The 15,366-nt window shown below is 38.4% G+C and overlaps 1 protein-coding gene across 1 annotated transcript in view; it reads right to left on the bottom strand.

Moving 5' to 3' along the window:
* Nucleotides 1-15,366, bottom strand: part of Mad1 (Mitotic arrest-deficient 1) — a 333,861-nt gene that overhangs the window by 43,112 nt on the left and 275,383 nt on the right. Inside the window, exon 8 of the mRNA XM_067136015.2 lies at nt 10,554-10,732. Within this exon, the coding sequence (XP_066992116.1) occupies nt 10,554-10,732 (179 nt within the window). The remainder of the gene's footprint in view (nt 1-10,553; nt 10,733-15,366) is intronic.

Below are 15,366 nucleotides of genomic sequence, written 5' to 3' on the forward strand. Positions count from 1 at the left end.
ACAGTAATGAGTCGAGTGCTGATGAAGAAGAGGACAATATAGAAATAGACAATATTGTGCCAATTGATATTGACGAGTGTGTAGAGCAGTCAAATGAACAAGACAGTACGAGATCCAGAAGCCAGAGAAATTCAAACACTATTATCCATCTGAGAGGATCATTTGCAAGACTGCTGATGGAAAAAAGACTCGAGGCGAATGACGACGTTCAATTGTAGTCAGTGTTCATGGGCGTACTGCAAAGAACACCGTGCAAATCAATGTGCAAACTGCTCCCGATGAACGAAACAGTTATGTGTGATGTTTCTGTGGATCTTCACAAGCAGGAGGATGACCTAGCGGCATGAAGAGGGCCAACATGCTACTATGAAGACGTGAGTAATGTCATGTTGCAGTTAGTCTCAGAAGGTGACCAATTACAAACAATATGACAATCAGTGGATACAGGGGCGTAATGGATGTCATACAGGCCCCCTCAAATAAAATGTAAAACTTATGGACCCGAAGGGCCATGGCCACCAAGCGACCGCAAACCTTTGAATAACTAAAACAAATTCAATCACAGCAGGAAGAAGTAATGCAATATATTGTCAATTTATGTAAAGGAAGGGATTATTCATTACTGTAAGATTTCAAAGAAAAATATTCAATGGGTCTTGTAACCTTAACTACAGTGGTTTCCTGTCAGATGTATTATAGATAGCAGTGCTTACCTTAGGCTAGTGCCCTAATATCCCTGGTGTGCGAGGGAGAGTCCCTCCTGCATACTTATTAAGCCACCCTTTGGGTGACTGCGCAAGAGCTTTGAGCCCAGCAGCATACTTTCCTTAAGTATTCCGCTGTCTGCCGTGGTTTGTTTGTGTTACAGTGGCTGCAGTGACCAGCTTCTTCGGACAGCAACCTGAAGTGCCAAGTTTGGAGGCACACGCTGTGCCTTGGGCGCTACCATGCCGCAGCACGATCCTGTGGCGTATGTCCTAGTGGTGGCAGTCTGCCTGGACGGTGTCTCACCCGGCTGCTTATCTGGTGCGAGATACCACTGGAGTGCAATTACATGGCTACCTGGATCGAACTAAAGTTGAATGGAGGCTGGCGGCAAACGGCCGTGTCGGCAACTGCATCATCAGCGAGAACCTGTGGCCTAGCTGTGCTGTGACTGGTGTGGAAAAGTAGTGCAAAATACTGAGTCCATGACTCGCCTAATAGGAGGTTTTGAACGATATTTAGCAACAAGTGAGAAGTTTCTGTATTTCTAACATTTGGCAGAAAGAATGGTGTACATGATTTGGTGGACAGAGTACAAATTGTCTAATCATCTGTGAAAGAAGGCATTTTGAAGTGTAATGTGACTATCCATGTAGATTTTGTGATATTTATTGAATAGGTGGATCTATATTATTTTTGAAAATTATGTGACAGTTTGTGTTATTTTGTTATCAGAAAGTTTACTTTAAGAAATCGTGGGTGTTAGAGTAAGATATCTTTACTATGTGAGAACGTTTTATCGCTTGCTCCCCAGTGAGATTTATTAATGGTCGAGCACGGCTCGACTTTCGGGGGGAGGAAGATGTCACAAGTGAACTATGTAGTGCAAGTGGAAAGTGATTTTTTTGAAGACTTTATTTGTAAAGTACGATATGATGTTTCATTTATTATGACCTAACCTGTACAGTTATTTGTAAAGTATGATATAATGTAATGACCTAACCTGTACTGTGTGAGATTTGTAAATAGTAGAAAATAGTAGAATTCTGTTCTATATTTCCTGGAAGAATCCAGAAAATTACATGAATTGTTGAACAGGGTGTGTTGTTTTGTGGATAATGTATTCTAGAAAATATTTCTGACTGTTCTGGAAATACAACGTTCGCAATCAGGCGTATTCTAGAATGTTTGTCAAAGTTCGCGACAGAAAGTAGGGTTGTGATTGGTGAGTCTAGGTGGCGATAGGGAACTCATGCATGCTGATTGGTTGCTCCAAGGCCGGAGTTTACCTATATATAGAGAGAGAGGCAGTGTTCATTATAATTCGGTATTCTGAATTTTGTCGGTCTTGGTCTATCTGTCTGTGAGCAGCCTATCTGGTTGACGTCGCCTGGTTTCCGGGATGGCACACGTTTGGGTAAGCACTCTTGAATTCCGTTCCTGCTAAAATTTCCGTAATGTTCCGATTTGTTTTTCATATAGGAGTCTGCCCTAGCCTAACCTAGATTCGCCAAATTAATTATTTAGGACAGCCTAGCTTTTCAGCTGGTCTTGCCTGTTTGTTTTCGAGGCTTTCCCTTTTCTTATTTTACAAAATATGTAGATTGTAAGTTAATATATTTACCTTGGGCTTTGCCTCTGGTAGTTCTGTATCACTTGAGGTACGCTAGATTTTGGAGAACCTGTTCACTTCACTGTAAATTTCATTTTACGGCTGCATTGGTAACTAGATGTATAGTTGATTTGAAATTTGAATTTACACTGCTACGAAAGTATTATCGAAGAACCTTTAAGTTATGTATATCACAGAACTTATAGTTCATAAGATGGAATTGTGTTTGAAATGTATTTGTAAAATTCTGATGTAAATAATATTTTTCAAATCTAAGGATCACGGCGATTTATTTCGGAATCCGGAATCTAAGCCATGTCCATGCCTTTGGTAGGTTCCCAGCCTTTCCCACCTTCCGGTTTGTTGTCCACTAGTTGGCCGTACTGATATTTACGTACATGTTGTTGTTGGAGATCCGTGTAATGCCAGCTAATGTTTTTCTAAGTGTGTATGGTGTTTCCTGATATTGTGTAGTTGCTCTTACCTTCCCCCTTTACTGTGTTTGTGCCTTGTTTTGTGTAACCACTGTAGTTACGGTTACAGGTCTTATAATTGCATGCAAGCTTAGAGTTGATGCCATCCTGATCGGAGCATCCAAATATTGATATAGATGTTGATTCCCATAGGGAACCTGAAATGTTTGTACCGAATGAGTAAATTTTTAATACCAATACAAATGGTCCGTTGTTGGACATTATAAATTTTCCTGCTAATTTTCCCATGAAAGAGTTAGCAGGAAAATTTATAATGTCCAATAACGGACCATATATATAGGCATCCAAATGTTATCAACTCATCAATAACATCACAGGGAAATTAAATTACCAACCTCCATTCCCTGATAAGCTTAGAGCATATGCGTGTGTGGGACGATCGATCTCTGATAAATAAACAAATGTGAAGTTTTGAAGCTTCCACCTAATCAATACATAGATTTATATATTATTGTTCTACAGTACTGGTTTCGACCTTGTGAAGCTGACATTCATAACGTACAGTTAAAAAATCACAATTAGAATGTCACATGATATGGTCGAAAACATGGTCATTACAATTAATTGTTCTAGCTTAAATAATCGTCACAATAACTGATATAGTAATTAAAAACTTGACATTACTATATGTACACGAATTATGTATGTTAAAATGCGTTTTTCTTAAATTATAAAGGTGTCACATAGTATGGATAAAAACATCATCAATTTGCAAATGTTTTTAGTCTTATCTTCGTCTACGTTAATCGGTATAAGAGTTAAAACTTTGCAATACTCTTATGTGCACAGGTGATATATGTTGAATGTACAATATTCTTGAATTGTGAAGTGTCCACTGTTCCACATTAAAACTTATGGCTAGATGAATAAAACATTTTGAAGTACGAATTAATTCTTGCGGCGTGTTGTATATGCGACTATGTTATCACCCATATCATGTGACATTCTAACTGTGATGTTTTAACTGTACGTTATGAATGTCACCTTCACAAGGTCGAAACCGGTATTGTAGAACAATAATATATCAATATACTGTATGTATTGATTAGGTGGAAGCTTCAAAACTTCCTATTTTTTTTTAATATAATCAATACGGAAATGAAACTTATAGATTACAATCTCTGATAAGCCTTCCAAAATGAAAATGAACTCGTGCTCCGCACGTGTGAATGAGTCATGCACTCAAATGCTAATACTTAGGAAATGCAAAGATTAATACATTGTATCACGCGCCCATGCAATTACGCGAAGTGCAATGCTAGTGTTTACTTGACTCACCTAACTTATCAAGTCATAAATTAAAATCCACCAAAATGATATATTATTAGCAAATGTACCCGTGCTTCGCTACGGTAAACTACATTGTATACAGATATCTAAGTAAATTACTATACATGCAGTGAATAAGATTTTTAAAAATTCCATGTCTCTTAGCGTTATTCGAGAAGCAGCATAGGGAGGTCCACTTGCCTACAGCCATTCAAAATCGAGATGGGAATTTTCAATATAATTAACGTATCCACAAAGACACACACAAGATGCTGTCAGTTGGTACAATTATTTTATTTACATTGTAACCGCAGACGGATTAACATTCTTTACCCGATATCTCCATTTTTTTTACTCGTCGTTGGGCAGCCTAGTTTGACGAAATGGAGTCGCTCAGCGGATACTTCAGGGTTTTCTTGTTGCAAGTAAGACATGTAATCTTACTGTAGAATTCGCTTTACATGAGTTCAAGAGAATTCCAACTCACGGGTGACACCTATCGTTACTCACGATATAATAATAATCATCGCCGACGACCTTATCTGAGTATTGATTTCGAGAGAACTTACCATGGTTAAATGAACACTTAATTACACGGTACCTTTCTTAGCCATTAATTAACTTACAAACTAGACAGTAATTAAAGAATTCATGACACCAGCAATTATAGAAAAATAACAAGATATTTATTAATAAAATATTAAATTATTAAATTACCATATTAAGTGACGCATTATTTAAAAATTGACCGAAAATAAGTATGAGAATGAGTCAGCGCTGGCTCGTATAATAAAACGAAAAATAATATTCAGTATTTAAATTATTAAAATGATCAGTTCCTTTGTGAAGTAGAAGTTCAATATTTACACATTTACAATAGATCACTGGACACATTTGAGGTCCACCTCGCAATTGGAATGTAAGTATAACATCGACACAATTAACTAGTTCTGTTAATTCACTTTCTTTAGTCTGATTAAACCAGTCTCACTTGGACATAATATCCAGCCGAAATGCCTCTCAAATACACTAATAAGTTAAGTCTGAATAAATTGGAGTACATTTAAATAGATATGAATAAATTAAAAGAAATTGAAAATAGATCTAAGTAAATTAAGATAATTTCAAGTGAAAATCCGAAGTCATGATTTTGTTGCAACGATCTCGCTGTGCTTGGATAACTACTTACGAACTAAGGCATTCCTTCCTAGTGCCAGTTAAATACGGCTCCTACTCTAGCCTTTCCCTAGCTGAAGTTCGTTAAAGAAATGTACGATCAAACGGAGAAATATTAATCGATCTAGCTATCTATCTAATTTCAACATAATCTTTGGCTGTCTTACACATGTCCTTTTAGGTTCAATGTCCCTTTCTTTAGTTGTCTTTCAATAACATTCAACTACAATGCAAGCTACTTCTCTCTTATGCAGTTACTATGAAGCGCTATGCCGCGAGGTTTAGAAACATAATCTCATATATGTCGGCGTCGTAATGTATCTGGTTAACTACAGCTATTCAAAGTATCGTAGTATTCTAATGTTCATTATAAATCATCTACACTGACATACGATTACGTCACGAGCATACATCTATAATAGAAAATCCAGTTCGTACCTTGGCTTGTGTAGCTCCAGCGGTGTGGGCACTCTTATGCAAATAAATCATAAAATAAACTTGTAGTGTGGCATGACTTAACTTGCAGGTACACGATGGTCCTGCATCGCGTAAAACCATCTCATATCACTATATATATATATATATATAACTCGAAACTTTCATCCAATTACCATAATCATATTCTTATTACAACATCCATTTAATATTAACACCGTAGCCTCCATAATAATATATCGCGTTCTCCAACTTCACGACTACGTTAAAATACCACACAGTTTCTTAATAATATTTACAAGTCAGAGCTTCTCATAACCTACGGACGAGTTCAATGCCCTTTCTATGAACCAAACAATGCGTAATTCCATTTGTTTCTTTCTACACCGCGCACAACCATTCGTGACGTCAACTTTAAGCATTACTTCAATGAAATCTCTATAATCTCCCAGTATGTCATTCCAATCAGCTGTTTCACATTTCTCTTCAAACCTCAAGCTTCCTACAAGTATTCTGGTCGATATAGCATAAACTATCACTATATTACTAAATCGTAACTACGAACTTAATTATCTCACACATCGTTGGTATTTCTCACTTGCATTGCCATATTTATCGGTCTACAATTAGCCATCGGCACATACCTAAGGTACATGTGTAGGCAAACCAAAAATTATGCAATAAAATATTATGAATGACTTAGCTCGCTCGTGGTTGTCCCTGGTCCAGCTGTTCCGTTCCCAATGGATGTAGTTGGGTCTTCGGTTCGGTCACGGGTCAGACATCTGGCACGTCATCCGCTCCTTCGTTCTGGAAGTACTAATCAGGATTCCCGTTGCCTTCCTCCGTTATGGCTCGGTTGGATGGTTACCCGTCGCCTTCCTCGTCATTGCCTGGTCGTAAGGCAAGATGAATTGTTCCCAGGTCGGTCCATCATGTGAATTTAGCACATCATCTTGATCATCTTCTTGTCAGTCTCAAAGTTGAAGATTATATTGCAGTATACAGCCATTTTTGCTATTCTTCTCTGACGTCTTTAATCCTTAATTTTATTTATTTTTATTTTTCTTCGTAGCTCTTCGATGTATCTGCAATTTCGTATGTAACGACTTCAGTACGTCTATTTTCGTCTGAACTGCTTTTGAATCTAGACGAAAACTTATTCTTTATTCTTATCAATTGTTGAAATATTTCTTTTCTTATGCGCGATTCCTTTGCTTCTACTAAAGAATTATTCCGCTGTCGGTGATTGCGTCCGCTCTCGTTGTCGTGAAAATTCAAGAAAAAGATTTTTTAATAATAATGTTTTTTCTATTTTTTTTGAAAACAATACTGTAGACCGTCCACTGTCCGTTTTACTCGAATACTTGACCATTCCATGACGTATATGGCCCTCTGAGTCATCACAACAGGTGACTATTCCTTGCTTGACATAGATTACATGGCCCATACCTTCAGTCGGCGCCATTTTGTAATCTGTCGTGGACGTGCGAACGGGCACAACATTTATCTACAAATTAAACAGACACATAACCTTGATCACTGCTGTCACAACAAAACACATCACCAAACTGCTATTTTAAAACAACTGAATAACAGAGCACATAGAGGTTTTAACCTTGGAACACAAAACAGTTGACTGCTTTCAAAGCATGTCCACACATGGTCACAAGCATAACCTTTTTACACCATGACTCTTCAACCAATACCTTCCAACAACTCACTTAACAGTAACTCTCAATAACTAACTTTACCGTCAAGATCGTCTCTTTATATATATATCCTGGCCAGGCTTCCAGAAAGATAAGTTACAAGCAATACCTCCGTGAAAATTCTAGTGCGCATAATACATAGATGATAATGTATAGAATATTCTCAGTCGTTCTCGTGCATATTACCATTCTGGAAGTTATAGTGTGTTTCACAATTATGGATTACAAATTATATACAGGCAAGAATAAATTATAATATTAATTTACAGGTATTTACATTAACGGAACTGATATAAATGTCTATGTACAACATATTTCATGACCTAATCTCACACAGAATACGATCATTTGACTATGAAATAATAATAATACGAATACTTTCATGACATAACCTCACACACAACGCAATTGTAGCGTAATAATAATACAAATACTAACTGGATGTAACACTTCACAGCCATACATACAAGTAATAATAATAATAATAATAATAATAATAATAATAATAATAATAATAATAATAATAATAATAATAATTCGAGCTCGATATTTGCATTAGTTACCCGTGGGTGAGAGAATATTGTTTTCAAGTTATACCTTGTATCGCACTTGCATCATAATGACAGGCCCCGTTTCCTACTGCGCGCTCACAATTGATTTGGGGAGTTTTCGTTGCAACGGGAGGCCCCATTTCTACTTTCAGACAGGTATCAATTGAGGAATTTTTATTTTAATGGGAGGCACCTTCTCTACTATCAGTCGAAGTTCAGTTGTACTGTTATCATTATAATCACAGGCTCCTTTTTCTAATGCCAGTCAGCTTACTGCCAGTCACACCAATTTGGTAAGTTTCCATTATAATGGCAGGCCACTATGACTAACGTCAGCCACATTTTAGATGGGTGAATTTGTTTATAATGGCAAGCACTCTTGCCTAATGCCAAACACAATCAGGTAAAGGAGTTTTGAAAAAAAAAAAAAAAAAAAACTCCACTCCCTAACCTTCTGCCAGTTAAATCGAGACGGAAATTATTCATTAAAATAGTACACAGGAGTTCGAGAAGGACCCATTCCTACTGCAAGTCAAAGTCGACGTGGGGAGTACTGATTACAATAGTAGATGCCCTCCTGCTGACAATTATTTACAATTTGTAAGGTATTAATTACAATGGCACACACACACCCTTTCTAGATCGCTACAAATCGACTTTGATGAATAAATATGGATCGACGTAAGAAAGTATATGCATGTTTACCTCCATTTAAAATTTAACTGCTGGTGAACAGTACATCATACAGACAATTGGATTGTGCGATAAGATGCCACATTTAGCAGTCTAAATGGCTAGCCCTATGATATTTTCTCGTATCTCATCTATTTATAGGTAAGATTGAGTTAGAAACGCTGAGTAGTGTTAAATATTAGTAAGGTTTTTTCACAGTGCATTACTTTTCGGATAATTATGTGACAGCTACAAACATAGAATTTGGCTCACATATAGCTACTGGGTGGGCCAATGTTCGTGCAGAATTTGATGATCCTATCTTTCCTATAAGTGAAGCATCTTGATTTGCAGCCAAAATGTCATCTACCTGAAGAGCTGTGAACTGCCTCTGAAGCTCATTCACCACGTCATCTGTAGTTTCAACCTATGATGGCAATACCTGGTTGAACTTCCTTCAGAACTGCTGAAACCCCACTTTTGTGTCCTATCATAACAGGAGCGCCATCGGAGCAGTAAGCCACACAGTTTTCAATTGGTACTTTATGAGATTTCAGCTGTGATAACATTAGGTTACCTATGTTTCACCCTGTTGAGTCCTCATCTAACGTTGGTATGGATAGCACAGTGCTCAATACTTTATACCACGGAATATCATAGAATGTAACAACAAGAGGATACAACTTGGCTTTGTATCATTGTTTCCATCCTTTGCCAAAGAAAAGGGTCCGTTCTGAAGGCACTTGACAACTTCAGATGATGAATTTTTTGCCATGTTGCCCATATTCATGTCACACCATCAAAGAACATTGCAAAGTGCCTAACACACAAATATTTGCAGATGATGTTCTGTTCTGGGGAGGAAATGAAGTAGAAGTACAGGAGAAACTAAATCTTCGGAATGGCAAATTTAAGGAATATGGACTAAATATCAGTAAAACAAAAACTGTTGAAATGACTATCAACAGGAAAGGCACAGATTCAAACATTTTCCTGGAGGGAACTCTACTGCAGTCTGTTTCTAACGTCAAATATCTTGGACGTAAAATTTCAAAAGATAACACTGAAATACTTAATAGGAATTAGAAAGCTTCTCAATTTTATTTTCAAGTGAAAAATCTACTCTGGGATGATAAAATACCCAAGAAAGCAGAATTGACCATGTTTTATACTTAATTCATTCCAATTCTCATTTATGGACTTGAATCATGTACCCTACATAACAAGGCTAACAGTAAAATCCAGTCAACAGAAATTAAATTCATCAGAACAATGAACCAAAAGACCAGAAAGGATAAGATTAGAAATGAAGCAAACAGGAAGGAGGCTGGCATCAAAATAGATGTTACCGAGTTTTTAGGAAGACGCAGGCTTGGACATGTTATGAGGATGGACGGAACAAGAACAGCAAGGAATTACTTTGACAGAGAAGTAAAAGGAGACAGGCCAGTCGAGAGACCACAGAATAGATGGATAGACACAGTGAAATTGGAGGTCAGCAAGAGGAATGTCAAGTGGGAGGACATAGAGGAACAGAAACTATACTTTGACAGGAAGAAGTGGTGAGCGCTTGCACACCACACTCAGAAACTGGAGCTGAAAAATAATGATGATGATGATATTTGCGGTCCTGGGATGGTTTTCAGTGGTCTCCCATTTTCACACCAGCACAGGCTGGAGCTGTACCTTGCTTCCCCAGTCCTAGCCCTTTCCTATCCCAATGTCACCAAAAACCTTTCCAATTTAATAAGACATTAAACCACTGAGAGAAAATGTCAAGAGGTTGGGCTAGGATTCCATCCTCCAAACGTTATAACAGAATTATAGCCAATTATTCAAAGACTGAGAGTTTACTGGTCCCTAAACCGAGATGACACTGGAGAAATAAAGGAACCTGTTGATAACGAAGATAATCATCTTCCCTCACCTCGCACTTCTTCTGATGCGGTCAACGTCACCTTGTGTTGAACCCTCTCGGTGAGATCCTCGGGTCGACCTCCCATTTCTTCGAGTATCGCCACCCGAGCCAATAGGCTGTCCCGCTCAGCCTTTAGAGCCATAAGATCTGCCTCTCGCTGAGCCTCTGCTTCTGCTGCTGGATTCAGTCTGGAACACAATGACAAACAAAGTTCTTGAAATACACTACAATGGTTAAAATTCCCTGATCTCTTCTAACATCATCTTTGTATTGCCCTACTTGTGTCCTTTCAAGAGAGTTGAAATAACATGTGACATTTGTTTAGAGGTCTAGAGAGAGCGTACTTTTATTGAAGTCAGTGGAATAGGCAGTGTAAATAACAGATATATGTTTGGCAATTCAATATATTTATTTTAAGATATTTGGCTATTTGCAAAAAGAATAAGTTTGGAATGAACTCTATAGATGCAGCTGTACACACAAACCAGCTTCAGTGGTGGGGTCATATGAGGCAAAAGGAGGAGGATAGGTTACCTAGGAGAATAATGGTCTCAGTTATAGAGGGTAAGAGAAGTGGAGAGAGACTAAGACGACGATGGTTAAACTCAGTTCCTAATGATTTAAAAATAAGAGATGAAGAAGTAAACGACGGCACATAAGTAGTTAAAAATAGTGTTATATTGTTTTTATTCTTTGATTGAACTTTTCTGATGAAGGGACTGTACTATATTCCTGAAACATGTACGACTAAATAATTTTCAATTATAAAAAGCTTACTGAGAAGGTGGACTAACACATGACTAGTTTTAAGCCTTAGGCAACGTCTACCTAAACAAGCATGATCTTCCATTGCATAAGCAGTGTTCAGCCGATTTTTAACTAGACACTGTTTAAAGTTTCAATATTGGTTTGAAAATGGAGATAGAAGTATCTTTCATGCAACTCTTTGCTTGTCGCAACCAATGAAATTCATCATTGCGTACGCCGAATGCCAGTCAGCTGTTTGTCTTCCTACACATTACTCAAATATGGCTAAGCATGAGCATGACTTGCCCGCAGATAAGAGTATTGCTTCCGGTGGAAATTAAATTTCAGTATATAATATTATCGACACTAAAATGACACGCTACCGTATGGGGAAGTGTAGCTTTGATTATAGCGTTGTTACAGTGAGTATAATATACTCATAAATACGGTAGCTTCGATGAAGGGAAGATGAAGCAATAGTAATGTGTAACAGTGTGTGTTGTACGGGCCATACAGATGTAGCTTGCATACTGGAGATCATAGGTTTGAAACGCATCATCGGCAGCCCTGAAGATTGTTTTCCGTAGTTTCCCTATTTTTATACCAGGCAAATACTAGGGCTGTTATTATGGCCATGGCTCTTATTTCCCAGTCCTCCTCTTTAAACAATAATCACCACCATCACCATCACTTGCCTTTTCCTATCTGATAGTTGCCAAAAACTTGTATGATTATATACATAAAAACCACATAAACCTACTTTTTAGTTTTCACTATTATGTCTGTTTACTTGGCAGTAAATATAAGTGAATCCCTCCCGGTTGATGTATGTGACAGCCCTCTTACAATCGGGACACGTAATTCTGATCTGTATGTAGTCGAAGTGACCTATAATTCCATGGAAATTACCAGCCTGTACATAATAAAATATATTGGTTTCCAAGAATTGTATTCAAGTTGACAGTTACCGGACTGTCCTTTTGTCAGTCTCAAGAAACAAGTCCCTTGAAAAGCGAAAGCTTATTTTAAGATCTATCTCCCCGTACATGTCAAATGAATTGCTGCGTTTTAGTAGCGGGTGACCCACAGACTAAGCTTTCTTCCCGGAATTGTCTCCACATGATAATATAAATTACGTTTCACGGTACATCACCTCTGATTGTGATTCACTCCTCTCATTTGAGGTTAAACAGTGCTCTTGGGAGTGTTTAAACATGACCGGTTGAACATCGGTTTTATACAGTGTCTAAGTGATAAATAACATCTTTGCAATGTGGAAGCCATACTTAGGCACTGTTTAACTGTAGACATCGTCTAAACACCGTTTCTGCAATCGGCTCATAGTATTTTTAATAGTTTTTAATAGCTTTAGTCAGTACAGGATCAAATCAAATACCTATTATCCATAAGTTTATCAACAAATGTGAAGAGCGTCTATTTCACTGCTCTAAAGCAAGTTTTCAAAAGGTAATAAGCGTTTGTGAATTGTAATCAAGGTTGCCCATGGGAAAAATGCATCAGGATGTCATAGAGGATTAGGAAAAGCATTAGAATGCATTACCGTATAACGGTTGCATGTTGGGTCAAGGCGTTTCGTGGGGGTTGGAATGAGATTACGGATTTGCTCTGCACAGGTTGGCCATCCATTCCTCAACATCGCACTGACATCGCAAGTGGTCTCATTTTTGTAGACCATCGATGGACTGTCTTGGTATTATCCGTAGAGGTTGGTCTCAGTCATCAAACGGTCTGGCATATACTGACGAAATGTCAGGAAAATTCAATCCTGTTGGGTTCCACATCAACTTATCGACATACAGAAATGGCACCAGCATGCAATGGCTGGCATCCACCTGGACAGATACCGCAACAAAGGAGATGCATTTCTGTAGCATATTGTCGCCATTGATGAGATGTGGGCACGAGCCTAGGAACCTGAATTAGAGCATCAATCGAATGAATGGCGTCACCCAGGTACGCCATGTCCAAGGAAATTTGGACAGGAACCCAGTCAGATGAAGCTTATGCCGATTGTGGCAAACGGCTACGAGGGTGCTATTCTTACGGATGCTGTGCCTGAGGGACAAACTGTCAACGGTGACTAGGATTACCGATTTATGGAACGACATCTGCGTCCGGTTATGTGGCACAAACGTCCATGTTTATTGCGAGACGATCGCCCTATTGTCTCAAACAATGTCAAGCTCTTATTGTAACAGTGGCATTGGGAGGTCTCGGAACACCCTCCTTACTGACCAGACATGAGTCCTTGTGACTTCAACCAGTTTCCGAAGTTGAAGAAACCCCTCCGAGGCCACAGACCTCTTGACGTGGCATCTGTAACTCTGAACCAAAGGGTGCTCTGTCATTGTCATCAACAGAGAATGCCTTGCCAACGGTCCGCAACAGCTTCCCGACATTTGGCAAAAAGGTAATAGAGTTTGCGGGTGACTATGCTGAAGGAATGTAATGCAACTGTACTTGTTAGTTCATTAAATACTGCGTTCTATCAATACTGAAACTACTTTATTTACAGCCCTCATATTTTTTTTTTTTTGCTAGGGGCCTTACGTCGCACCGACACAGATAGGTCTTATGGCGACGATGGGATAGGAAAGGCCTAGGAGTTGGAAGGAAGCAGCCGTGGCCTTAATTAAGGTACAGCCCCAGCATTTGCCTGGTGTGAAAATGGGAAACCACGGAAAACCATCTTCAGGGCTGCCGATAGTGGGATTCAAACCTACTATCTCCCGGATGCAAGCTCACAGCCGCGCGCCTCTACGCGCACGGCCAACTCGCCTGGTCAGCCCTCATATAATTGACAATATCTTCCAGGTTTTTCTTTGTAACATGCTCAGAGCATCTTCAGTATAACTGCAGTGTACTGAAGGTAAAACCCCACACTGGGCAAATCTCTCTTACTTTGCCTGCGATCAACAGTTAATGGTGTGTCATCCTATCAGTTCATTCCATGCTAAGAAAACAGTATTGCTCTTATGACAACAACAGGGTTGCCATATCGAACGGCTATGGTCAACACAATCACGGGAAAACTGTGGCACATACATTTCTGAAATTCAGTATATAAATTCAAGATAAAAAGTGGAAGAAACTAACGGGCAAATTATTTTATGTTCTAAAGGGGACCTGAATTTTACAGGGGCTATTTTTGGTTTGTACCGAATCAGAGGTAAGTTACGAAACATAAACAATTGAAGTGTAAGGCAAATTGAGGAGAAAATAGAAAAATATTACTTTTTATGGGCTTGAGGGTTGAGGGATGCATTTAATTGCATTTAATAAATTTCCGCAGGCAACACGGGGTACTACTGTTGATGTATTCACAAAGACGCACACAAAATGCTGTCAATTGTGTATCCTATTTTATTCACAAACTATATTTACATCTTCTATATGTACACACTAATAAGCTGTCATCATAAACAAAACAGTACTATGAATAATCAGAAGACTGCTACAGATGCATGTCAACAACCAACCCAACAAAACCAATTCACATACTTAATTTCACTCCACTAACACAACTTCTACCCAACTCTCATCATAACAGTCTCTTTATATACGTTGCCTGGCCAGGCTTCTAGAAGAATATGACACGACAAATTTTCTTGTAAATTCGAGATTCTCCAATTCTCTATACAATTCTAGTCACGCCATGCGTTGTTCTGGACTTATTACAGTGTACTGCACAATATTGCAATGGATCATACATCATTTGTGATTTATAGAATGAGTACACATAATCACGAGAACCGGGCTAGTTGGACCCATGTCTAGACGTGGGTCCAAGTAGCCTGCAACATTTAATTTATCTTATAGAATGTGATAACTGGCCTGTTTCTATAATTTTGCACATATTAAAAGGCAACTTCGTTCTCTTTTCTTAACAGGTCTGAGCATAATGGTGTACAAATATAAAAGACTGCCTAGAAGTCGAAAATATGCAAATTATACTGACCAACAGCTTGAAGGATGTTTAGCAATGATTCAGTCAGGGTAAATGTCACAAAGGCAAGCTGAAGAAGTCTTAATAAGTTGATCAACCTTCAAGAGA

The sequence above is a fragment of the Anabrus simplex genome, chromosome 1 (genome assembly GCF_040414725.1).
Source record: "Anabrus simplex isolate iqAnaSimp1 chromosome 1, ASM4041472v1, whole genome shotgun sequence".
In the NCBI taxonomy this organism is placed as follows: domain Eukaryota; kingdom Metazoa; phylum Arthropoda; class Insecta; order Orthoptera; family Tettigoniidae; genus Anabrus; species Anabrus simplex.